Source organism: Aulonocara stuartgranti, assembly GCF_965226115.1.
Source record: "Aulonocara stuartgranti genome assembly, chromosome: 7".
Taxonomy (NCBI): Eukaryota; Metazoa; Chordata; class Actinopteri; order Cichliformes; family Cichlidae; genus Aulonocara; species Aulonocara stuartgranti.
In genome coordinates this window covers 52,523,669-52,547,549 of record NC_138945.1, presented here as the reverse complement: position 1 = coordinate 52,547,549, position 23,881 = coordinate 52,523,669, and the positions used below count along the sequence as shown (strand labels likewise).

The 23,881-nt window shown below is 40.3% G+C and overlaps 2 protein-coding genes across 5 annotated transcripts in view; both read left to right on the top strand.

Annotated features, from left to right (window-relative positions):
- Window positions 1-1,169: 1,169 nt before the first annotated feature.
- On the top strand, window positions 1,170-5,344 carry bpgm (2,3-bisphosphoglycerate mutase). The gene is made up of 3 exons (XM_082540631.1): window positions 1,170-1,326; window positions 1,790-2,412; window positions 3,599-5,344. The coding sequence occupies exons 2-3, from the start codon at window positions 1,812-1,814 to the stop codon at window positions 3,772-3,774; spliced, it is 777 nt and encodes a 258-aa protein (XP_082396757.1). The 5' UTR covers window positions 1,170-1,326; window positions 1,790-1,811; the 3' UTR covers window positions 3,775-5,344.
- Window positions 5,345-6,106: 762 nt separating this feature from the next.
- The window catches only part of LOC309710639 (uncharacterized protein), a 32,529-nt gene continuing 14,754 nt past the window's right edge, over window positions 6,107-23,881 (top strand). For 2 of the 4 annotated variants that reach the window (XM_082540279.1, XM_082540278.1), the window contains exons 1-10: window positions 16,739-16,944; window positions 17,167-17,270; window positions 20,391-20,516; window positions 21,047-21,377; window positions 21,500-21,541; window positions 21,630-22,415; window positions 22,810-22,845; window positions 22,934-23,001; window positions 23,136-23,382; window positions 23,513-23,638. In XM_082540279.1, coding sequence (XP_082396405.1) covers window positions 17,197-17,270; window positions 20,391-20,516; window positions 21,047-21,377; window positions 21,500-21,541; window positions 21,630-22,415; window positions 22,810-22,845; window positions 22,934-23,001; window positions 23,136-23,382; window positions 23,513-23,638 — 1,836 coding nt within the window. In that variant the 5' untranslated portion in view covers window positions 16,739-16,944; window positions 17,167-17,196. Of the gene's footprint in view, window positions 6,185-16,738; window positions 16,945-17,166; window positions 17,271-20,390; window positions 20,517-21,046; window positions 21,378-21,499; window positions 21,542-21,629; window positions 22,416-22,809; window positions 22,846-22,933; window positions 23,002-23,135; window positions 23,383-23,512; window positions 23,639-23,881 lie in introns of those variants that run through there. The other 2 variants (XM_082540277.1, XM_082540276.1) reach the window with 2 other exon arrangements.

Genomic DNA, 23,881 nt, shown 5'->3' with positions numbered 1-23,881 from the left:
TAAATTAGAATCCACTGTGGTGGTGTACAGAGGATGCCACATTATAATTTATGTCACCTTTCTCTTTGTTTGAACTTCAGCAGGTCATCTTTACCATGTCTGCATACTCATACATACATACTACATACTGAGTTGCTGCCATCTGATGTGTTTATTAAATATTTGCATTCAAAAGCAGTCAAACATTTACATCTAATGACGTGGACAGAGAGTGTTAAAGGGCCTATACAAATGTTGATAAGCATTTTGCTTATCAACAACAGGAAACAGATCAGGGACATTAATTGTTTGGTCCCAAAAAGCTAAGTCATTACATTTTGGAACACGAGTTGAGATATGGCTAATAATTTTTGGTCAAATTAACCATTATCAGACACTGTTTCAGGAGTCAAATTAATACCCATGAATCAAATCCACTGAACGACTACCCTGAGGTACCCCTGAGCAAGATACCGTCCCTACACACTGCTCCCCGGGCGCCCAAAGGCTGCCGACTGCTTCACAGAGTGAATGGGTTAAATGCAGACAGGGATTTCCCCATGAGGATTAATAAAGTATATGTTATTATTATTATTGACAATGAGAAAAAGGCACCAAAAAGAAGCAAAATGACAGGAAAAGTAACAAAAACTATGTGAAGAAACAACACTGAAACACACAATTATGACAAAAAGACTAAAATGCAAAAATCAAAACAAAAAAACATCTAGCATACAGAGATGTCAGATAATGGAAAACACCTATATGATGTATAGGTGAATGCACAAAATAAATACAAATTTCAACTTCCTCATTGTAGGTGTGTCTGCCCTGTAGGATGAGCAGGGAGGGCTTTTATCCATCTGTACCCAGTGCCTGTATTTTTCATAATCTGTCCCTGGCTGCAACCTGCAGAGGACAACTTACACTTCTTAGCAAAATCCAGACTGAACCATAACAGCTTCCCAGTAGGCTAGCTTACTTTATATAATAGAGCTTGAAGAACCGGATAGACTAAAGAACAATGTCGTTGCTCTTGAGTAATTTTAAATTTGGTCTGTTTTTTCACACGGTAATCGAAACACGTCTACGGTTGTGACACAGGCAACGCCTTCTCCCAGCTTCTCTATCCACAGTGAACGAGTCTGACGCTTGCAGCTTCTCCTTATATAAACATAACGTTTAGCAGTAGTACCGCCTGTGTGTGATATTCGACGTTCCTATTGGACGGCTGGACTGTCAATCGACAACGTCCAGGGGACGCTACCGTGCTTGGCCTGTGGTGTACTGCTGTCAACATTAACGGGTGTACCAGCTACATTTAGCCGGATATAATATTCTAACGTGGTAAGACGACGTTTTTTTTACAATGTTCCCATCAGTTTGGGATGAGAAACCTCAAAGTTTACAGTTCTGTTTTTAAATATATTAATCCTCTCTTTATGTCGGTTTAAGCGGCCATAGGCTCTTTTAGGTATCGTCGCCCATCCTTTGAGGTTAGCTTTAAAGCTTTACAGCAACATGACAAAAAAGTGCTTATATGCTGGCTAGCTATCGTTAATTGTTGTTTTATCTTCAGCAAATAAAGAGTAAGGGTTAATGAGTGCATCTGCTGTAGCTAACTCTCAGCCGGCTAAAAACAACCTGTGACCTTTTGCTGGCTCTCTCTAAAAGAGGTCCCTGCTCCACAAACGTGTGATTCATTAGGATGTACATCTCAAGCTGGACACAGATCCTTTTTGCATCTGTGTCAAATCTTTACTTTGCTCTCTACATTGCCTCTTTGTTAATTTCTGTTGAATTTGTGCAGGTGCCTGCAGCAAACTCTCCGGATGTCCAAGTACAAACTGTTTCTGCTGAGACATGGAGAAGGGGCCTGGAATAAAGAGAACCGATTCTGCAGCTGGGTGGACCAGAAGCTGAGTGAGAATGGGGTGAAGGAGGCCCAGGACTGTGGAAGGCTCTTGAAGGAGCAGGGATACAAGTTTGACATCGTGTTCACGTCCATACTTAGCCGCTCGATCCAGACAGCATGGCTGGTGATTGAGGCTATGGGTCAGGAATGGGTCCCTGTTGTCAAGTCCTGGAGGCTTAACGAACGACACTACGGCTCTCTGATTGGACTCAACCGGGCAGAAATGGCTCAGCAACATGGAGAGGAAAAAGTGAAGCTGTGGAGAAGGAGCTATGACATCACTCCACCCCCGATTGATGAATCCCACCCTTACTTCCATGAAATCTACAATGACCGTAGATACACCACATGTGATGTCTCGAAGGAGAAGCTTCCCCGAGCTGAGAGCCTGAAGGAGGTGTTGGACAGGCTGCTGCCATACTGGGACAGCACTGTGGTGCCAGTGATAAGGAAGGGCAAGACTGCCCTCATTTCTGCTCATGGAAACAGCTGCAGGGCCCTGCTGAAACACCTGGAAGGTATGCTACCATAACCTGCCATAAACAATGCTCGCTGAGACTTTGTCTCTGTAGGGTGAATGCATTCCTGCAATACTGTAGTTGAAATCAGCAGCTGCCTCTGAACTCTACAGTCTTCTGCTTCTGGTCATCAGAGTCAATGAATTGGAAAGGACCTATTTCACTTCCAGAATTGGAAAGTGGTCGACCTCTTGTCGAAAGGCCACTGAGTTTGTGTTACATTTGCAGTGACTATGACCTTTTATCAACCTGCTTGTACTGCCCGCTCTGTAACTTGACACATATTGGGTGTTACCGTACCTGTAGATAATTACAGGAAGCAGAGGATACATGCAGGCTGGAGCAGACTAACATTACAGCTTTGCTGAATATGATCTCATTCTCTAGCAGTGATTCAAACTAAAAGACTGCAAACTGTAATTGGTCATGGTTGTGAATTAGGGCTGTGCGATATGACCAAAATCTCATATCCCGATATAAGAATTCTATCGTCCGATAACGATATAAATCACAAAAATGTAACATTTTCTGTAAATTCTGTGAATCTCGGGCAGCTCGTCTTGCGGGAAGTGTTTCCAGCTGTGCGTCATGTAGCTGGTGTCGAGTGTTTTAACCTATGCATGAAACTATACATTTTTAGACATAAGTTGTAACAGCCGCCGTTTTCTTTGTGAGTATTTATTACACGGCGTGCTGCAGGGGAAAGCTTGTTCTAACGTTTGAGTCTAAGGTTTATTTTTTAGCACCTGGCGGCTCTTTTTTACTTCTCATCCGTAAATAATCTGCTCTTTCACGTGATTCAGTTTATTTTGAAAAGTCTCAACAGGATCTTGAGCTTTATTGTGAAAGGTTTATGTGGAACATAAACAAGCGGACACGCTATGGTGTTACCGTCGTTGTTGCTAACCACAACGCATAAAACAGGCGCTTGCCCGTCAGTAGTGTGGTTATATAAAATATAAGAGTAAGAGAGAACTTCAAGAAATTAATATAACCACTACAGTGACCATCAAAATGATGAAAAAATATTACCGTAAACAGTTTATTTTGCAACACCACGAAACAAACGATAGCGTAAAATGAAACGATAGACGTTTTTATATCGTCATCCGATATATATCGTTATATCGAACAGCCCTATTGTGAATGGCTTGTATTGGATGAATATTACTCCTCCTTTCTCCAGGTATATCAGATGAGGACATTGCCAGCGTGACTTTACCTACAGGGATACCTGTGCTGCTCGAGCTGGATGAAAACCTCAAGCCGGTGAAACCTCGACAACTGCTGGGAGACCAGGAAAAGATTCAGGCAGCCATTAAAAAGGTGGAAGACCAGGGAAAAGCCAAAACAACAACTTGAACGCATTGCAATAGTTGTAAGACGTAATATAGTTTCATTCTTGCTGCCTCTGAGCACTTTTTTTTTATTAGCTATGGCAAATGCCAAACTCAACAAACTTGAATAACTCCTTATTTAATAACAGACAACTGCAACAACAGATTGTCATTCTACTGGGACACGGAGAAGTTCAGAGATATGTGTGTGTGTGTGTGTGTGTGTGTAAATGTTTTAATGTTGTGCTAAATGTTTTTGTGTAAGCACTGAGAAGACATTTGGTCTGTAGCTTGAATGCCACTGTGAATGCCAGCTGGGTAACACTTAAGGGTTTTATTTATGTATTTATTTAGTTATTAGGTTTCTTGCACTGTAACTCTACTTTACAGATTCATAGCAATGCACTGATGTGGCAAAATATTAAAATGCAAAATATATTTCGTCTCTTAAAGGTGTTTTTGTGTGACAGGGTTTCTAACCTGTGCCTTCAGTTTTTATTCGGCACCTGAAACATGTCTTTTATTGAAAGTGGACCTGTTATGCTTTTCCTTATTTACCTTCAGGTGTGCGCTGTTACATTGATGGATGGAAAAAGCTCAGGCTTCACTTGTTTGAAATCAGTTAAACACTTGGTTTCAAACAGTTTTTTTTTTCCTCTGGCCTCTCTGTGATGTCATTGAGAAGGGATATTCTTTATACAGCCATCTCAGGCGGACGGCTCTAGCGCTGACTACTTGGTTTAAAGGGAGAAACACTAAAACGTCTTGTTTCATACAGTGGATGAACTGAGGTGTGGCACAAAGGCCAGCTGTGAGATAAACTGGGATTATTTTGAACTGTGAATCATGCAAAGCTACTCGTGTAGAGTCCAAAAATATGAATATGGAGCTGGAAATCAGCAGAACAGGTTCTCTTTAAGAATAAAAGCACTCCATTAAGAAATCTTACCTCAGAAAAATTACAAACCAGCCCATTCATTCCAAGAATTGGGTAATAAAGCCACTCAAATGCTGTGAAATGCTGAAATTGAATGTGGATAAGTTACTGATACCTTTTAATGGCCTACTCAATGCAGCAGAATCTGCTTTAAACAGTACATCAACTCTGACACATAACAGATTGAGTTCAAAACACTTACACTCATGGATATATTGGTATGACAACTAGCTATTTTTATTTCTTAATTACAGTCCTACATGGGCCATTTGATGTTATGTAATGAGAGAAGATGTCACTGTTTGCATATTGTCTTACAGCAGAACTATTTTACCGTTATATGTGGCTCACACTGCTTTAATGTTTTTAATATGTTGTAAAGTGTGTCTTGTGTGTAATTGTTGTCTCTTTTTTTTTGTTTTTTTGTTCTCAGTTTCTTGCGTTTCGCTGCCACTGTAAGGCGTAACCGGTTTGTTAGGTCAACAGGCAAAATGGATACATTTTTAACATTTCTAGGTACTAAAGGGTAGAAACACTGATATATTTATATTTCCTGTAAGCTAGCTTAATGACCTCCCTGCTGTTCTCACCTTGCCATTTGAGAGTTGAATAAAAACTCTCAAGATGAATAAAATGGAATTCTAACTTTCCAAAAACAAACTTATTTCTGTGTTATGTTTCATTTTCAGCTTTGTTTTTATCTGATTGCTCTTTATTATTGAAGAGAAGGGTGTTCCAGATGTTGCCCTGATATACAGTCAACTATAAATTATGTGATGGAGCAACTGAACCAAATCGGGAAAATAAACAATAATGCTTGTTTTGGAAGTGCAGACATCCTCGCAATTTGGATTCCGGTCGCCTCGAGCCCGCTGGAATCAATAAACGACTGAGTCTGTTTGGCTACCGCACATGGACTCAGAAGAGTGGTTCTTCATTTCTCAACCCTTTCTGTAATTTGGCCAAACCACTGAGGCTGAGACCGGGAGAAACCCTCTAATTGGATGGAAATGCTCCTAAATGAAATGATCAATGTGATTGTTTTTATTCCAACTTATGTGGCAGGAGCAATACATGTATTTAACTGATATGCTAATGTATGGACCACCGTGTTTATATCTATCCTTTAACAATCAGACAGGCTCATTAAGTACATCTGTCATTTAACCCAATACATCTAGAAGCCAAATACTGCACTTCAGTCAGAAAGCTTTTTACACACAATAATGCAGCACTGCTAAACTGCATAGAAAAGAAAGCGCAAGTTAGAAAATTGAATCTATGTTTAATATTTTTAACCTTTATCAACCAGAGGAATCAGTTGCACTGCAATTTAAAGACATCCCTAAAGTTAACCTGTGTGCATACTCATGTCAACCCTGTGAAACTCAGTGAGTTTGCAGCTTGAGCAGGCGGAGCTGCACATTGCATGCTCTGCTTATAAACCCCTGGTCGCTCTGTGCCTGCTGATTTCCAGCCGCTTTGGTCTGCAGGCCTGGTAAGTTTAATCATAATGTGTGATGTCGCTTCACAAGGTCATTAGGGCAGGCATATAGGGATGTTGTGTTTTGTATTTAGACTGACTTGTGTGGAAAAAACTGTATAATCAGAGTGAAGTACATATTTACAGCTGCTAATGACTGTTGAATTTGCAGTGGTTTCATGTATCATTTGATGTGAGGACAAAAAGACGGGCTGGTTCAGATTTTGAAACACCCCAAAGAAGACTCTTGAAAAGATTTTTTAGGTTATATTTTATATGGATGCCTCACTTTTGTACTTCTTCTGTAGTACTAATTATTACATCTGAGCATGCCATCCTCATTCTAGATTGCTTGAAAAGAGATGAAACTGAAGAAATAGAACATAAATATAAGTGCACGACATTCATTGTTAAAGAAACTAAATGTTTAGATCTCTATGGGAGACTTTCCACACAGAGATATTAGGAGAACTTAATTGTATTCCCTCAATACAAGTTTTTAACATCCTCAAGCAGAGACAAGAGTGGGAAAGAGGTATCATGAAAACTGAAGTTGATGTGAAATATCTTTTTACACTGTGTTTATATTTTTATCTTTAATACTAGAAAGGAAATTTCATTGTTATAAATAAAATTGATTCTACTGGATCCAAGCTGCATAGAAAAGAACTCTAACAAGGAGTGACAGAAACAAAACAAGTCTCACAATCCCTTTTCATGAAGTAATTGTGAGCTTAATCATGTACAATTTGCTGGCGGGGACTTCTGCAAATAAGTGGTTTCAGCTGCCCATATTCTTGTTTTTCCTCCCTCCTTTCATGAAGCTTAGATACTTGCATCTTTCTGTGCAACAGAACGACAGAAGTCGAAGCCATAATTCAGTTTTAGTTTTCTGTTGCTCATATATTAAGCGGACGTCTGGCTGTGGACACACTGTTTGGTGTAGTGGACATGCCAAGTCGGCCTCCTATTCCTTAGATGGTATTGCAGATAAAGGCTGGACCACACTCGGTTGCAGCGTGCGAGTTTGTGACCGGAGGCTGATCTAGTCTGGGACTGGAAATGTGTTTGGATTTGAAGAGCATTCTCCCTCACCCATCTTGATTACAGAAATCGGGATGACTTTGTATCCTGAAAGTGAAAACAGCTGTGTATGCACAAAATGTAAAAGATATTGTTAACGCATTGGACTTCCAGTCTTTCATATCCAGTATGCACAAGTACAAGAGAACACATTCTCAGAAAGTAGAGCAATTCAGATATTTATGTTTAATGTTTAGTTGTGTATGACTTTTTCCCCCTTTTTAATTAGTACAGTCCAAACGCTATTGTCTGCATGGTGCCAACTGTGTCTGGATACAGATGGAAATACAAAATGTCTTTTGAGCGTGAACACATGGGAGCTGCTGCAGTTTGAGTTGAAAATCAGCCATTTAAAAAGTTGTGAATCAAGTTTGCCAACTGAGAAAGTGATACGGGAAAAATTCAGCTGCTGGTGTTTTAATGTGAGCACAAACGGGTCTTTGTGCCTCAGCAGTGGAGCGATTTGAAAGAAAAGCACACTGCATGGTCTCTGGTTGTACAGGTGGGGCACTCTAAATGGGAGAGGAAATGGTTTTCCACATGAGCAAATTACAAGAGGTTAAAGGGTGAACATTAGTGGCACTAATGTTAATGAAGTCATTTGTCAGCGATCAGTCTGCCATACAGGAGAAATAGCATTCCCAACACCAAGAGAAGAATGATTTGGAGTTAGGAATCATTTCAAGGGTCCTGCTTTTTCTCATGGTCTTTTTTAATAATCACCCTTCCAGTTTGGGTTTTGCCTCCCAGCACTATTTTTGGAAAGCTTATTCACGGTGATCACAATGGAAATAAGTTATTCCTGGGTTACCACTTTGTTTAGCAGCAGGTATTTTCTTGAGTAAACCACGATCTCTGTCCATGGCAGGGACATTACAACTAACACTGCCTGTGTACTTCCTTAAAAGGAGGCCAAGTACGCCATCTGAGCTGATGGGATGTGGAGCAGGGAGTGCACGTAGCTGCATCTATTTCCATTGAGTGCCCGGCTGAGGATGAAGCGATAACTTGGCTTTGAATTAGGATTATTTATTGAATTGTGTCACCACACATATTTCATTCCAGTCAATGATCGCTCCCACTTTGCAATGTTTTATCAGCAATCAAACAACAATTTCCATCAGCTGATTATAAGCTATTATAAACCATTTGTTTAATAAAACCAATCGGTGCTGCAGAGTCAAGAGCCGAAGGGCTCGAATTTACTAAAGGCCCCTGTCGCTTTGCGCAAAGCTGACAAGATAGTTGCAAATCTTCACATCAACAGCCACAAAACAGCACAGACTCCTTTTCGGCTCTTTTTACAAATATTTTAATGAGCAACAGAAAAGGTCACCAGTACAGTATGTTGTTGCTTGTAAACTGTGTGTGATTTGTATCCTGGTGATGGACTTTTTTGAATGTGACCATGTTTGGTCATGTGGAGTAAGCAGCTGTGGCTTCTTGATTGATTGCAAACGCCTCTCTGGCAGCTGTTTATCTACATATAAATGTGTTGAAGTACTTTTTTTTATCCTTCAGTGAGAAACTTGTCTGTCTTTTTTGATTTAGTTTCTGCAGCGCATCCTATATGTGCTGTAGATATTTAGCTGATGCAGTTTTGGGCAGGTATTAAACAGTCATATGATGTCAGTTACCAACCTTACAATTAGCCAGTCAGACAGAATACAAGTCAAAGGAATCGATTAAAGAAATATTCATGTATAGTTATTCTGACCTCGTGACTGTAGGCCCACCTAAAACACAAAGACTGGAAACAATGGGAAACGGCTACTTTACAGTATCTGTCACCCTCAGAGTTAACAATCTCAGCAGTAACTGACATGTAGCTATAAAGTCTGCTGGCATGTTTCTCTAAAATGATCATAATTTAGAAGAGTAGTATGCTGGAAAAGTTTATTTTCCTTTTTTTCTTGCATCCACAGTTATTGCTGGACTCATTGCAATAGAGACAGAGCTGTGCAGTTACTAGTATCCAGCTGTGCGCCTGTCTGTGGTGAACATTTCCTGATTGAAGATGTGAAGTTTTCTCTTACATGCCAAACCAAATGTTAATCACACATTAGGAACAGTGTTAAACAGAACAGAGTCTCTGTCTCAGGCTCTTTTTGATGTCTGACTGATACATTTGGAGACACTCTGTAAAGACACCATCAGTAAGGCAGTAATCACAAAGGCCGACAATATACAAACAGCACATGGTGTTTACACAAAACTGGAGAGCCAAAGGAGAAGCATTTAGCTGATGTAATTACGGGGCTTTTAGTGAAAGGCTTATAAGACTTATTACGAGCTTCGATGGACTACTTGAGGGATTCTCGGGCTAAATCCAAGTTGGCTTTCAGAAACGAAGAAGTCAAACGTGGGCTTACTGTGAATTAACCGCTTTGGATAAGGGACACTGGCATGGGTTACTATTGTGTTTTTCCAGGACTGTTTTTATTACTTAAAATTTTATAGGTACATGTGTTCAGTCACATCTATCTGAATATGCCAGAGACCTGCAGGCTTTCTTTTAATGTACTTAGTACATTAGCACTGACTGAATATTATTGTGATGTAGACTTTATGTCATGTTTGCAAAATGTGCTTCCTCATGATCTGCAGCTGGTTGTTTGGCTTCCTTTAAAGGTGAAGTTTTGCCATTCATTGCTGCTTCAGAAAGCTCTCCAGTTATCAGGTTGAATTCCCACTATTGGTTTGGGTTTTATATATTAGAACTAGTAAGGTAGCAGCATGGCACAGTGCTGCAGGGTAGCAGAAGATTGTGCTGTCATCATTTAAAGCAATAGTACCTAATAATGATTTGGGGGGACTTTTTTGTGAAAAAGAAAAAACCCAAATTATTATTGTAATTATTATTATGATTAGCTTAGCTTGAGATGAAGGCTGGGAAAGGTAGGAGCTGTTGTAAGTTGTAAAAAAATCGGTTAGCTACCAACACCTGTAAATGTTTAATAGACATTTCTGTTTAATTTATAGACAAATATACATGGTTTGACGCCGTTGACATTTTGGGATAAATAATAGCAGTGTAGACAGATATGACATGCGCACTGAACAGATGAATAGTGACATATAAATATATAGTTAGTGACGTGTACAGGTGATGAGAAGGGATTTTTTTGTTTAGGTGTAACCAGGCTTGCTTTAGCCTTTACCTCCAGTCTTTATGCTAAGTTAGGCTAAGTACCTGCATATTCTGACTGTCTTTGGTTTCATTGGAGTAAACGCATTCCCTCAGAAGTCACAGTTTTGTTTAGCTGTAAATGTCAGAGTTTGATTTTTTTACATCTGACTTAATGCAAGCCAGTCATATAAGGCTAAATATTCATGAACAGTGTGTTTTTTGTGATTCTTTTGCTGCATGAAAGCAGTGTGCTCAAGTAGCGGGAGAAATATATCTAAATCAAAGTGCCAGTGTGATCAGTGCTTCCACATATTTTTGGGCCTTCAACCAAAATATATATAACAAAATATAGAAAAAGTTATTCCTAGAGGTAATCTGAACTATACAAATCATCTGTCTGTTATGGGGAACTTGGAGAATAATGTCTGTGCTGTTAAGTGCATGTCTCTCAGTGTAGACAAAAGCTGGGAAGAAAGGCAATCACATTAGAAAGTTTAAACATTATAAAGTCTAAAAACTCTCAAGAGATTTGAACCTTTATAAATAGAGATCTTCACTGGCATCAGCGGACCAGTGAGGCAATGTTTGCGTTAGCCCATCCAAACATTCCTGCTTCACCATTCAGACATCTCTGAGTTGTTCAGCTCAGTCAGTCCTTGCGTGATGCTCCATAGAATCCATAATTCAGACCACCTTTTATGATGCTCAGACCTCTTCTCATCCCATGAGGCTGTGAGAGAGAGTGATGAACAGGTTGTCACTTGTGACCCTGAGAAGGATTAAGTCAGTGAACAAGTGACAAGTGAGTCTAACAGTTAGTTCACACAGAAAAGAAAGTCATCCTCATTCACAATCCTGGCAAATAAGCTTTGGTCATTGTCAGCGTACATCAGCTGATAGCCCAACTCATACCCTGATGTGCATCCAATAGGTGAATCCTAATAAAGGGCACTTCTTTAGACAGGCCACAGTTTCTGAGAATCTCCAGTCTGCTTTGCAACCCACCTTCTCCCCTGCACTCCCTTTCATGCTGCATCTGACCGAATGACTCATTGATCTGACCAAATATCCATCATTTATTTCTTTGTATAGCACATGGTTTGCAAAACACTACAATGTACTGTAGTTGCAAACAAATACAAGGCCTTTTGCTTGATTGCTAATGTGTAGTATACAATATAATCATTGTGCATTGGTGCTGACAGAAAATAGTCCCCAACAAAAACGTGTTTTATGCTGTTTGAAGTACATTTGCTAATAACTGCACTTGCATGTGTTATTAAGAGAACATAATGTTCATTTTAGCTTTTTTTCTCCAATGCTGAATTTTAGCTTGTTCTTCCAGATTTTAGAGAAAGTCCTTGTTTAATTCTGGTCTCTATAGAGCACCGTCGATTATATGTATATATTAAGCAATCTATTAGAAAAGCATAGAATAGAATAGAATAGAATAGAATAGAATAGAATAGAATTCAACTTTATTGTCATTGCACACGTCACAAGTACATGGCAATGAAATGCAGTTTGCATCCATCCTGAAAGTACATTAGCAATAATATAGATATATTACAGAATATAGATCTATTAGAGATATGATACAATGTACACGGTATGAAGGTATGTTATGAATAAGTATGTACAGGCTATAACTGAAGTGAATGTACAAGCTATATACAGGCTATGAACAGGTTATACGTATGGTTATAAATATGAAAAGCTATAGCAGATTATAGATATACAATTGCAAGTATTAATAAACAGTTGTAAAACTATAATTATTGTATTGTACAGTATGATTGTCTATACAGCATTTACAGTAGTGCAATCAAGATCAGTAAGATATGGATAAATTATACAGTAATTATATAAAGTGCCAGTGGTTGTAAGTGGTGGTTCAGTCCAGCATCAAAACGGGGGTGTCAGTTTTTCGGTGCCAATAAATCTCTGTTCAGTTTCCCACAAGGGTAAAGTCTAAAAGAGTGCCATCCTTTTCCTGGGAAACTCAACAGATTTGGGTGTTTCAGGGAAAGGGACGCTTTTGGCTCATTTTGTTTGTAAGTCTAAATGACTGTGTATGGTACCGGTCATAGTACAAACTAAACTGTGACATGCTTATGTCCCATTATGATGCACTGCTTACTGTTGGTGGGCTCCTCTGCAGATCTGAAAATCTTGAAACAAAAATACAGCGATGAGAGTGAAGTGGCCCTCTTTAGTATAACCTTATATGACCAAGAATGAAAGTAAAGCTAGCCGGGTTAAGCTTTCTTTGAACTGCCTTATAATGTATTGTATGATTGTTTCTAAGGCTAGAAAATAGAGTTGTTTGACCTTAAGTTAAAAAGTGTGATGTAATCTCCCAGTGCTGGCTCTTGTTCTGTTTCTATTGTGAAAGACAGGAATGCCTATTTGTCATGGGTTAGAGCTTCCTAAAGATAGTTGCAGTCTTTTTGGCTCAAGACTAAACTGATTTTATTTTCTATTTTCAGTACAGGGTGCATGACTTTCAGCTGCAGTCTCACAAAAAAATTGGTATGATGTTTTCTAAATCAGCACGGCCCAGCGACCGACTAAGTGTTGCTGCTTGCACTACTAGCAGTAGGAGGGCACCTACAGTGGGGCAAAAAAGTATTTAGTCAGCCACCGATTGTGCAAGTTCCCCCACTTAAAATGATGACAGAGGTCAGTAATTTGCACCAGAGGTACACTTCAACTGTGAGAGACAGAATGTGAAAAAAAAATCCATGAATTCACATGGTAGGATTTGTAAAGAATTTATTCGTAAATCAGGGTGGAAAATAAGTATTTGGTCACCTCAAACAAGGAAAATCTCTGGCTCTCACAGACCTGTAACGTCTTCTGTAAGAAGCTTTTCTGTCCCCCACTCGTTACCTGTATGAATGGCACCTGTTTGAACTCATCATCTGTATAAAAGACACCTGTCCACAGCCTCAAACAGTCAGACTCCAAACTCCGCCATGGCCAAGACCAAAGAGCTTTCGAAGGACACCAGGAAAAGTATTGTAGACCTGCACCAGACTGGGAAGAGTGAATCTACAATAGGCAAGCAGCTTGGTGTGAAAAAATCAACTGTGGGAGCAATCATCAGAAAATGGAAGACATACAAGACCACTGGTAATCTCCCTCGATCTGGGGCTCCACGCAAGATCTCATCCCGTGGGGTCAAAATGATCATGAGAACGGTGAGCAAAGATCCCAGAACCACACGGGGGGACCTGGTGAATGACCTGCAGAGAGCTGGGACCAAAGTAACAAAGGTCACCATCAGTAACACACTACAACGGCAGGGAATCAAATCCCGCAGTGCCAGACGTGTTCGCTGCTGAAGCCAGTGCATGTCCAGGCCCGTCTGAAGTTTGCCAGAGAGCACATGGATGATACAGCAGAGGATTGGGAGAATGTCATGTGGTCAGATGAAACCAAAGTAGAACTTTTTGGTATTAACTCAACTCGTCGTGTTTGGAGGAAGAAGAATACTGAGTTGCATCCCAAGAACACCATACCTACTGTGAAGCATGGGGGTGGAAACATCATGCTATGGGGCTGTTTTTCTGCCAAGGGGACAGGACGACTGATCCGTGTTAAGGACAGAATGAATGGGGCCATGTATCGTGAGATTTTGAGCCAAAACCTCCTTCCATCAGTGAGAACTTTGAAGATGAAACGAGGCTGGGTCTTCCAACATGACAATGATCCAAAACACACCGCCCGGGCAACAAAGGAGTGGCTCCGTAAGAAGCATTTGAAAGTCCTGGAGTGGCCTAGCCAGTCTCCAGACCTCAACCCCATAGACAATCTGTGGCGGGAGTTGAAAGTCCATGTTGCTCGGCGACAGCCCCAAAACATCACTGCTCTCGAGAAGATCTGCATGGAGGAATGGGCCAAAATACCAGCTACTGTGTGTGCAAACCTGGTAAAGACCTATAGTAAACGTTTGACCTCTGTTATTGCCAACAAAGGTTATGTTACAAAGTATTGAGTTGTATTTTTGTTATTGACCAAATACTTATTTTCCACCCTGATTTACGAATAAATTCTTTACAAATCCTACCATGTGGATTCATGGATTTTTTTTTTCACATTCTGTCTCTCACAGTTGAAGTGTACCTCTGGTGCAAATTACTGACCTCTAGGGATGGGTATCGTTTAGGTTTTATCTGATACCGGTGCCAAATCGGTACTGTTGAAACGGTGCCGGTGCTCAAACGGTGCTCAAACCGGTGCTTAAAGAATGGAGAACACAAAATTGGTCCAAAAACCTCTCATATTCAGCTGGTTTTTTGTAAAAAGATAACAATGTTAGCCTTTTCTGCAGCTATGGGGCATATATGGTATCACTCTTAGCTGGAAGCAGTGCTTAAACAATGGAAAAAAATACAAACTCTGTCCAAAAACCTCTCATGTTTAGCTGTTTCCCTCTTTTTCTTTGGTCATTTTAGCCTTTTTGGCCAGGGTGAAGGGAGTATCTGCCATCAAACAAGAAGACAGCCGCATGTAGCTATGATGATGTTTGCTAGTTTACCTTACATGCATTAATGTAATAACGTGGTTAGCCTACTCAACGTAAATTACACACAAACAACATTAAGCTACTCACGCAGAGAAGAACGGCTGCTGCTGCCATCAAATACGGCGCATTTCTCAGCTTTTAAAAAAAAACGCTATGCGTTGCCAGGTGTTTCATCAGATTCGAGGTGTTACCTCCTTTGACAGTATCACAGTATCAGCTTAAAGCACTTGTTGCAGGCTGCTGAGTTTGCATATTTTGCTGTGAAGTACAGCCAGACTTTTGACCGCTTCGCCTTGGGCATTTTTAATCTGTAGCTCTGCATAAAAGAACGTACGTACCTGGCCCCGCCTACTATCCTCGGAAACGTAAAATGATTGGCTAGAAGTGTATCACAGCTCAGGAAAAAAAAGCACCGAAATAAAGCACCGAAATGTGCGCTGCTTTTCGGTCTGGTTACTACCGTTTATGTCAGAACCCATCCCTACTGACCTCTGTCATCATTTTAGGTGGGGGAATTTGCACAATCGGTAGCTGACTAAATACTTTTTTGCCCCACTGTAGGAGCAATTGGCTAGTTGCACAACTTCATGTTCATCCAAAGAAAGAGCAAACATTTGGAAAACTATAATTTTATTGCATGCTGAACACTGGATTTGAGCAGTCTTATTCCAATAACAAATGTGGGATCAGCAGCAGCCCATTTATAAATATATACTTTGGTTTATTCCCTAACTTTTCAATAATTTGCTGTCCTTCAGCTATTTTAACCAACCAGGGATGTGATGACAGTGGAGTAGAAGCAGGATTTCACTAGACAGGTTCCTACAGGACTGCCAGACACTCACACACACAAAAGTTCCCCCTCACACTCACATTTTCAGCCAAGAACCATCAGTTACCTTAGCATCCATGTCTGTAGTGGGAGGACACTGTGGACACAAAAACTGCTATAAATGAAGGATTTTGTGTCAGCCTAAGAAGCCATTTTATCTAAGTCTGTGCATTTAAATGAACCCTCAGTTCTTTTCTCTAAGCCAGAAAGACTAGCAATTAGTTACTGGGCACAGGCTGTATGACGTTAGTGAGCTTTGGGAAACCCTGCAGGCCAGATTACAGCTTTATTATTACTAAAATGGGGGCTTTGGTTTTCAGTTGATTGATCTAGCTGAACAGTTGATTGTAGATTATAAGCTTTGGCAACCTTTTACAAGAACTATGATTTTATCTGTGATGCTGGAAACTCTAATTACCTTTTAAATGCACAGGAATGCCCCGCCTCTGAAGTTCAAAGAAACCTGTTTGTAGATTGCGTTTCCCACTGGATCTCTTTATCTGTTTTCAATGAAACTACAATAACAGCATAGGGAAACACGAGGAGTCAAACATGTTTGAATAATTTAATGAGAGAGAAAAAATTGCACTCTTGTTCCTCTATTTAATAACAAATGTATCTGTCCAGTACAGAGCCAGTAATTACAAATATTATTCATTATAGTAATTATTAGTTGGAAAAAAGTAATTAAAAGGCTAATGGCATTTTTTTTTCTTTGGCAACTGAAAACCAACGTCATGCCAGGCTAATTGCTGAAATATAAACCACTGCGCACTGCAAAGCTGTCCTGTGACCAGTAAGTGTTGTGCAGTGAATAGCGTTTTAGAAGCACGGAATAATTCTGTGGAAACCTTTATAAATTAAAACCGACACATCTGACATAAGCTAGATAAAGCAGACAAGGTACAGTAAGCAGAATAAGACAAAGTTTAAGTCCAAATTCAGAGATCAGGGAGGGAAAAGTGAGAGTCAGAGGGAGCGAGCAGGAGTCTGCCTGAGGAGGAGGGAGGCTGAGAAAGAAAAAGAGGAGAGCAGAGAGGCAGGCTTTGCCTTTTCTGGTAGTTGTAGTCACTGCAAAGACAAGCAGGAATTCTTTTTGCGCTGCAGAAGGACTGAGATATAAACCAGACTGTGGGAGCTGATATATGACAGGAGAGGAGTCTCTGTTGTCCGTGGACTAAACTTTCGCTATTGCTAAGGTATTGTAAACCAGCAGACAGAAGTTTTTATTGATTTTTTCATATGTTAAAAAAAGTTTGGGTGGGCCCTTTGTCATATTGCAATGTGTGTCTGTTAATCTGGACCCTACAAGCTGCTGTTAATTGAGTTTAAACTTTTTTTTTTACATGTGCATTAAAAAGTAAATGTCCATTTCATTTAACTTAGGATACTCATGCTGACATTATATTTGTGTCTTTTAGTGAGAAAGCAAGGAGAACCTTTTGGCCACCATGGATGACGACTTTGACCGCCGCATGGAGCTGAGGAGGCAAAGGAGAGAGCAGATGCGCCTTGAAGCTGAAAAGTGAGTAATCCTGTAAAACCTGCGCAAAACAACACATGCACACACACACAAAAGACACAGTCCTGAGCATGCAGACTTAAAATTACAAGTGAAACTCACAAAAAAAGGGTGAATGCACTGTGAATATCAGAACATCTTACACCACATCATCTTAAATTAAAGCCTCATTAGCATTGTTAGCATGCAAAGTATTTGTGTCGGCTCACAAAACAAACCGGATAGATTTTATATTTGATTAGCAGGGCCTACTCACCCACTCCGAAACACACACACACACACACACACACACACACACACACACACACACACACACACACACTTTTTTTTTTAGTTTTTAAACAGCAGCTGTTTCCCAGTCACATCTGTGGTGACACTTTTAAACCCTTGGATGCAGTGAGCCATTCTGAAAACATTAAACAAGATGTTCCTCTTCTGATCGTTCTTCTGTGCCCTCCGATGATTGGTTCGTCTCATGGACACATGCTCAGTGAGCAGGCCTTTCTATATATGCATACTATATGTTGTTTGATGTATGGAAGGATGCATGATGGAGTTTTTTGTCTCCACACGGAGCAGAAGGAAGAGCCGATAATGGCCCAATGATCTCCACACTATCCTGAGCTCATTAAGGGGACCGTCATCTGTGCTGCTGTTTGGGTTTACCTTTCATTCTCTGTTGTTTCATTCAGTCTCTTTCATGTGCTCAGTAAATTAAACAATAATGTTTAAAAGATGGTGCTGATATCCACCCCAGTGGTGTAAAGTAGAAGGTTTGTACTTGCTGTGACCTCAGGTGGAGTAGAAACAAAGTGAGAGATGCTGACACTTAAAGATGTCAGAAGTGTTTAATCGCAGAGCTAATTAAACTGATGATCAAACACTGCGGTCACTGCATTTTACTCTCTGAATGGATTTGAAAAGATTATGATCACTTTAATCCTTTATGTGATCATATAATCAAGATGTCCAAACATAGCCCAGCATGTTGTGCTTTTTCCAGTCGGGTGCTGTCATATCAGATGTGCCATCAGTGCCCAAGCAACGAAGAGCATTCCTTGCAATTTTCTCACAGCCGGCCATGCCAAACCAGCCTGCCCTTCCTTTTATGCCTTCCAGTTCCTCTCCAAACGCTGCCGACACTGGAATGTTTTGACTGTCATTTTTATTCCAGTGCATAATAGCCTGCTCCGAGGGCTTCAGACTTACACTGCTTGAGCTGAGCTTTTTAGCCTCTTTCCTTCATTTCACTCAGCACCTCTGTTAGCCAAGTAGCTCCCATCATATTTCCCCTCATTTATTATGCTTCGTGTCCCTCGGGCTGGTTGTCTGGAAATGTAACTGTGACATTTTGACAGCACTCAGTCAGGAAGCTTCAAGCTTTGGCTGGGGTTCTCGCCAGTGTCCGGCAGCCTCGCCTCTGTCAGTGCGCCCCAGGGTGGCTGTGGCTACAATGTAGCTTACCATCACCAGTGTGTGAATGTGTGTGAATGGGTGGATGACTGGATATGTAAAGCGCTTTGGGGTCCTTAGGGACTAGAAAAGCGCTATATAAATACAGGCCATTTACCATTTAATTGGATTGCTTCCTCACTGATTTCTCTAGGTGATCCGTGCCACTTGGAGAAATCTTTGCCTGTGGATTTATTGGCTTTCCGCCTCATTTGGGTCTTTGTTGCTGTTTTAAAGACAGAAAGGATTCTTGCGGTTGCCTTCCACCTCTCGCAACATCTGTAAAAGATTGCCTCGCAGATTCAGGAAGAGCAGAGGGAAATAATACCCGTGTGCTATCAATGGACCATTTCAAGCTCCCTCTCTGTCTCATAAAGCCTGGTAATACTTAAAAAGATACTCCCAGGCATGTTGAAAGATTAACTGTGGAAGCATTCAAAGCTGGATGAAAGTCACTGACAGGAGATATGGGGTTGATGGAGAGGAACAGCATTGTTCTGCATCCCTATTCTGTTGCTTTTTCTCCCTTTTTCATATATTACATGTTGTAGTATTAAGTCCCAAGTGAGCCAGTCTTTTGAAGTACACGCATCTTCTTGGATGTGACATTTGCATGTGTAGCACGTGTGTTTATAATTATTTCTTATAGACTATTTTCCTCTCAGTTGTGGTATCTCAAATCTTCATCGTGTCTTTTAAAATCAGCTTTAGATGGTATGGCTTTAGCTTCTCATGTGGTCAACATAAAAATGTCACATATCACGTATTTCTTTTGGAGGAAATTGTGTTTTTGATTTATGTGAAGTTTTTTAAATTTTTATCAGGAAAAACACTTGTTTTGTCACTTTAGGTTTCTTAAAAACATAAAATAAAATGTGTATGGGAAACTCCACTCTACACTAAAGCCTTACATAACATGTCATAGTGTGTCACAAGTAAAGTAGGCACAACCACGAGGTCCATGGAGCTCAAAGCATTTACAGTTAGGTCCATAATTTGTTTTCATCTGTTCATCTATACAGCGTCAAAGTGAATTTGCAGTCAGCTTTTAATACTAGTACAAATACTAGAAGAGGAAAGTACCATTGGGAACGATCCAGCATTCTCACGTAGGCAAACGTGTAGTAAAAAGACAGAGACAGGAAGTTAAACTAATAGGCATACACAAGCAAAGTGATAGGCAAAAAACAAAAAACAAAACATGAGCCGAAACTATATCACAAACTCCAAACCAAGGCATTTACAGATTCAATAAAGGACTAGATGTTACAATCTCTGATAATGCATTGCTTCAAATGAAGAAAGTCTTGAGGGATGGCTACTATGAAGAAAGGCAGCCTGAAAGCTTTACCAGCGGGACACATCATCAGTTGTGGCTTAACTTCACAGGGTGTTTCGGGCCTTTTATCACAAATTATTTAACTTCCTTGGTTAGGTTTAGGGATTAGAAATCTGATCTAGAGTATAATTTTTAAAGACAGCTCATCAATAGTGGACCTTGGATTCATTGGGTGTTTTAGCCATTAACACTAGACAGTGATATTTTAGCACAAAAGCTGCCATTGAGCCAAAGTAGCTTTCACGTGGATTGACGTGTTTTCATGGTTTAACCCAAAAAACTAAAATGCATTTTAAACAAAAGACTGTAATTCTGCACATGTGCTCTTTCAGAACAGGTAACACCAATGATGATGATGAGGAAGAGGCTCGGGAGCGAAGGAGACGCGCAAGGGAGGAGAGAAAGAAGATGAAAGACTCAGAGGAATCTGGTACGACTGAGGTGATCGACACTAACAGGTAAGATGTGTAGCCATCATCTAGAATGAGGTTAAATAAGTAACTTCCCATTAGGGGTTTTCTTAATGAAAAAAACTTTTTTTTTGACGTATGAAAAATAAATTTACACACAAGTTGAATTGTTGTGTATAAAAGCAGCACATTTTATTACCTTGGCCTATTGCACAAATTAACTGTGTCACAAAAAACAAAAAAGTGTTTTTTCATTTAATTTTATTCAAATGCTTTTTTGTTCCTGCGTAAGCGTCACTGAGAGAGAGAAAAAGAAAAACGCAGCAGCTCTACAGCCTATCTAAGTGTTTGGTATTGATAAAGCCCTCCAGCCTTAATATTTGGAAAGCTCCAGCGGTTGTGAGGTTCTTGGATTGATGTTTTCGCTGGTTAGCCACAGGAGAAAATTCCACTCAGAAAGACTTGTGGGTTCATCACACTTGATCAGACCAAAACATTTGATAGCAGCCAAGATTTTGAGGTTCGACTTTGATTGAATTTAATCTTTGGTGTTTTGTTTTTGTTCTTTAATTTTTCAGCGTGACAGAGACAGAGTCCTCCACGGCCGTAAACGAAGGGGCAGATGATGATCAAGCTTTGCTGGAGCGCCTCGCCAGAAGGGAGGAACGCAGGCAAAAGAGGATGAAGGAGGCCATGGAGAGACAGAAGGAGCTCGATCCCACAATTGGCACCACCAATGGCACAGACGTCACATTGGAAGAGCAGACTTTCATCAGCATCAGCAGGCAACAAAATACAGAGGAGGAGGAGGAGGAGAAGAAGGAGGAGGAATCTGCCCAGGAGGAGGTGACGAGAACTGATACTAACTCTTGGAGGAAAGAAGAAGAAGACACAAAGGAGGACGAGAAGGTAAGATGTGTTTCAGCCTTTTTGTTTGTTTTATAAATTATAATGTATTTACTGGGGAAAAAAGTTTTTATATTGTGATTTTTTTTATTGATTAATTGATTTATTTTTGTTGTGATTGTCAGGAATCTGTTGAAGAATCAAGAACACAAACAACAGAAAATGAGGTAGAGTTTTATGTCTTTTTACCTCTTTTAGACTCATTAATCCAACTCCATAAAACTGACGGGAAGTAAATTTAATTTGTTTTTGTAGGAAGAGACTGAGGAGAAGGCTGCAGCAACAGAGGTGGACACTGAGGAGCCAGGTTTAGAAAATAAAGATGCTGAAGATGAGCCTGCGCCTGGTGTTGACAATGAAGAAGAAGAAGAAAAGAAGAGGCAAGAAGAAGAAGAAAAGCATCAAAAGGAAATGGAAGAAAAGCGGAGGATAGAAGAGGAAGAAAGACAAAAAAGGGAAATGGAGGAAAAACTCCAGAAGGAGGAGGAAGAAAAGACACTAAGGGAGGAGGAGGAAAGGAGAAAGAAGGAAGAAGAGGAAAAACAACAGAAGGAAACTGAGGAGAGGCTTAAACAAGAGGAAGAGGAAAAACAAAAACAAGAGATGGAGGAACAAATGAAAAAAGAAGAGGAGGAAAGACAGAAAAGAGAGCTGGAAGAGAGACAAAAGAAAGAAGAGGAAGAGAAGCAGAACACCGAGGTGGAAGAGAGACTGAGAAAAGAGGAAGAGGAAAGGCAAAAAAAGGAGCTGGAGGAAAAGAAGAAGAAAGAGGAAGAGGAAAAACTGAAAAGGGAAATGGAAGAAAAGAAAAAGAAAGCAGAAGAGGAAAAACGAAAGAAGGAAATGGAAGAGAAGAAGAAAAAGGAGGAAGAGGAGAAACAAAGGAAGAAAGAAGAGGAGGAGAGACGAAAAAGGGAAGTGGAAGAGAAGAAGAAAGTAGAGGAGGAAAAAAGGAAAAAGGAGGCTGAAGAGAAGAAGAAAAAAGAGGAAGAGGATAAGCGCAAAAAGAGAGAGATGGAAGAGAAGAAGAAGAAAGAGGAGGTATTGATGGGATTTGTGGGACTTTTGTGTTAATGTAACTATTTGCAAAGTAAAAAAACACTCTTTATTTATGTGGGTTTGTTCTTGCTTTGCTGTGTGATGTGGTTTTGTGGTTTGGTCACAGATCACAGTGCAGTCGCAGTGTTTTGCTGGAGGTAGTGATATCAAGGATGCTGCAGTGTCATAGCTCTTTAGCTTACATCTGCTTTGCATTCACTACCAGTACTCCACTATTGTTTGATGGCCTTTGTCCTGTGTGTGTGTGTGTGTGTGTGTGTGTGTGTGTGTGTGTGTGTGTGTGTGTGTGTGTGTGTGTGTGTGTGTGTGTGTGTGTGTAACACTGGATGCTTGCTGATCTTTTCTTTCTCTCTTATTTTCACATCTTCGTGTGAAGGAGGAGAAGCCGAAGAGATTTGGGTTTAAGGAGAAGGTAAAACAATACTAGCTGTCAATATTCAATATGTGTTTATTTTTCTTTTATGGAAGAAAAACTTTTCTTTTCCCGTCTTTTTTGAAAGATTGAACCAACCAAACAGAATGGAGCTGTCATTGAAAGTAAATTAAAGAAAACAGAAAAGACATCAAGGTACATCTTGGCAAACTGTCTCCACAATGTAATGGGACCACTGCTTATAGACAGTCAATGATTTTGATCACTGTTAAGTCTAATCTGCATATTTTAACATGTGAATTAAATAAACTGTGCCTGTTTGCGAGCAGGGACAATCCGCCCTCCACTAAAGCAGAAGACCTGGAGCGACAGGAGGCTGAGCGAAAACTGCAAGAGCTGAAGCGCAGACGAAACAATGCGGAAAGTGAGGAGTTTGAGAAGATGAAGCAGAAGCAGCAGGGTGCCGAGGCAGAGCTGGAGGAGCTGAAGAGGAAGAGAGAGGAGAGGAAGAAGATCCTCGAGGAAGAGGAGAGGCAAAGGAAACAGGCGCTAGAGGAAAAGAAAGCCAAGGAGCAGGCGAGGATGTGTTATTTGACATTCAGGGGTTAAATATACCAATTTAAGACAGTGCATGGGTTTGGATATGTGCTATTTATCATATGTGTGGCTACAGAAATGTGACAGCAAAATGGGGCTTTTGTAACAGGAGGAGAGAAAGAGGATGAAGGAAGAAATAGAGAAAAGGAGGGCGGAGGCTGCAGAGAAGAAGAAACAGATGGAGGAGGGGTCTACAAAACCAACCTTTACTATCAGTCCCAAAGGCTCCTCTAAGGTGAGTGTCTGAGAATTGGTTCGTACGGCTTAGTTGTCACACAAGGTTCACTGAGTTGAGTTTACACACACAGTCTCGGTTGTATTTGCCCAGATCCTGCAAAGCCAGCTAAACATATGGCCACTTATCCACAGTAGAAACAAAAAGTGTCTGTGTATCTTTTTAGAGTAATTTAAATAAATGCTTTATTATACTTTGAGCACTATAATAATAACAAACTTTGAAGTCATAGCCAGATATCTG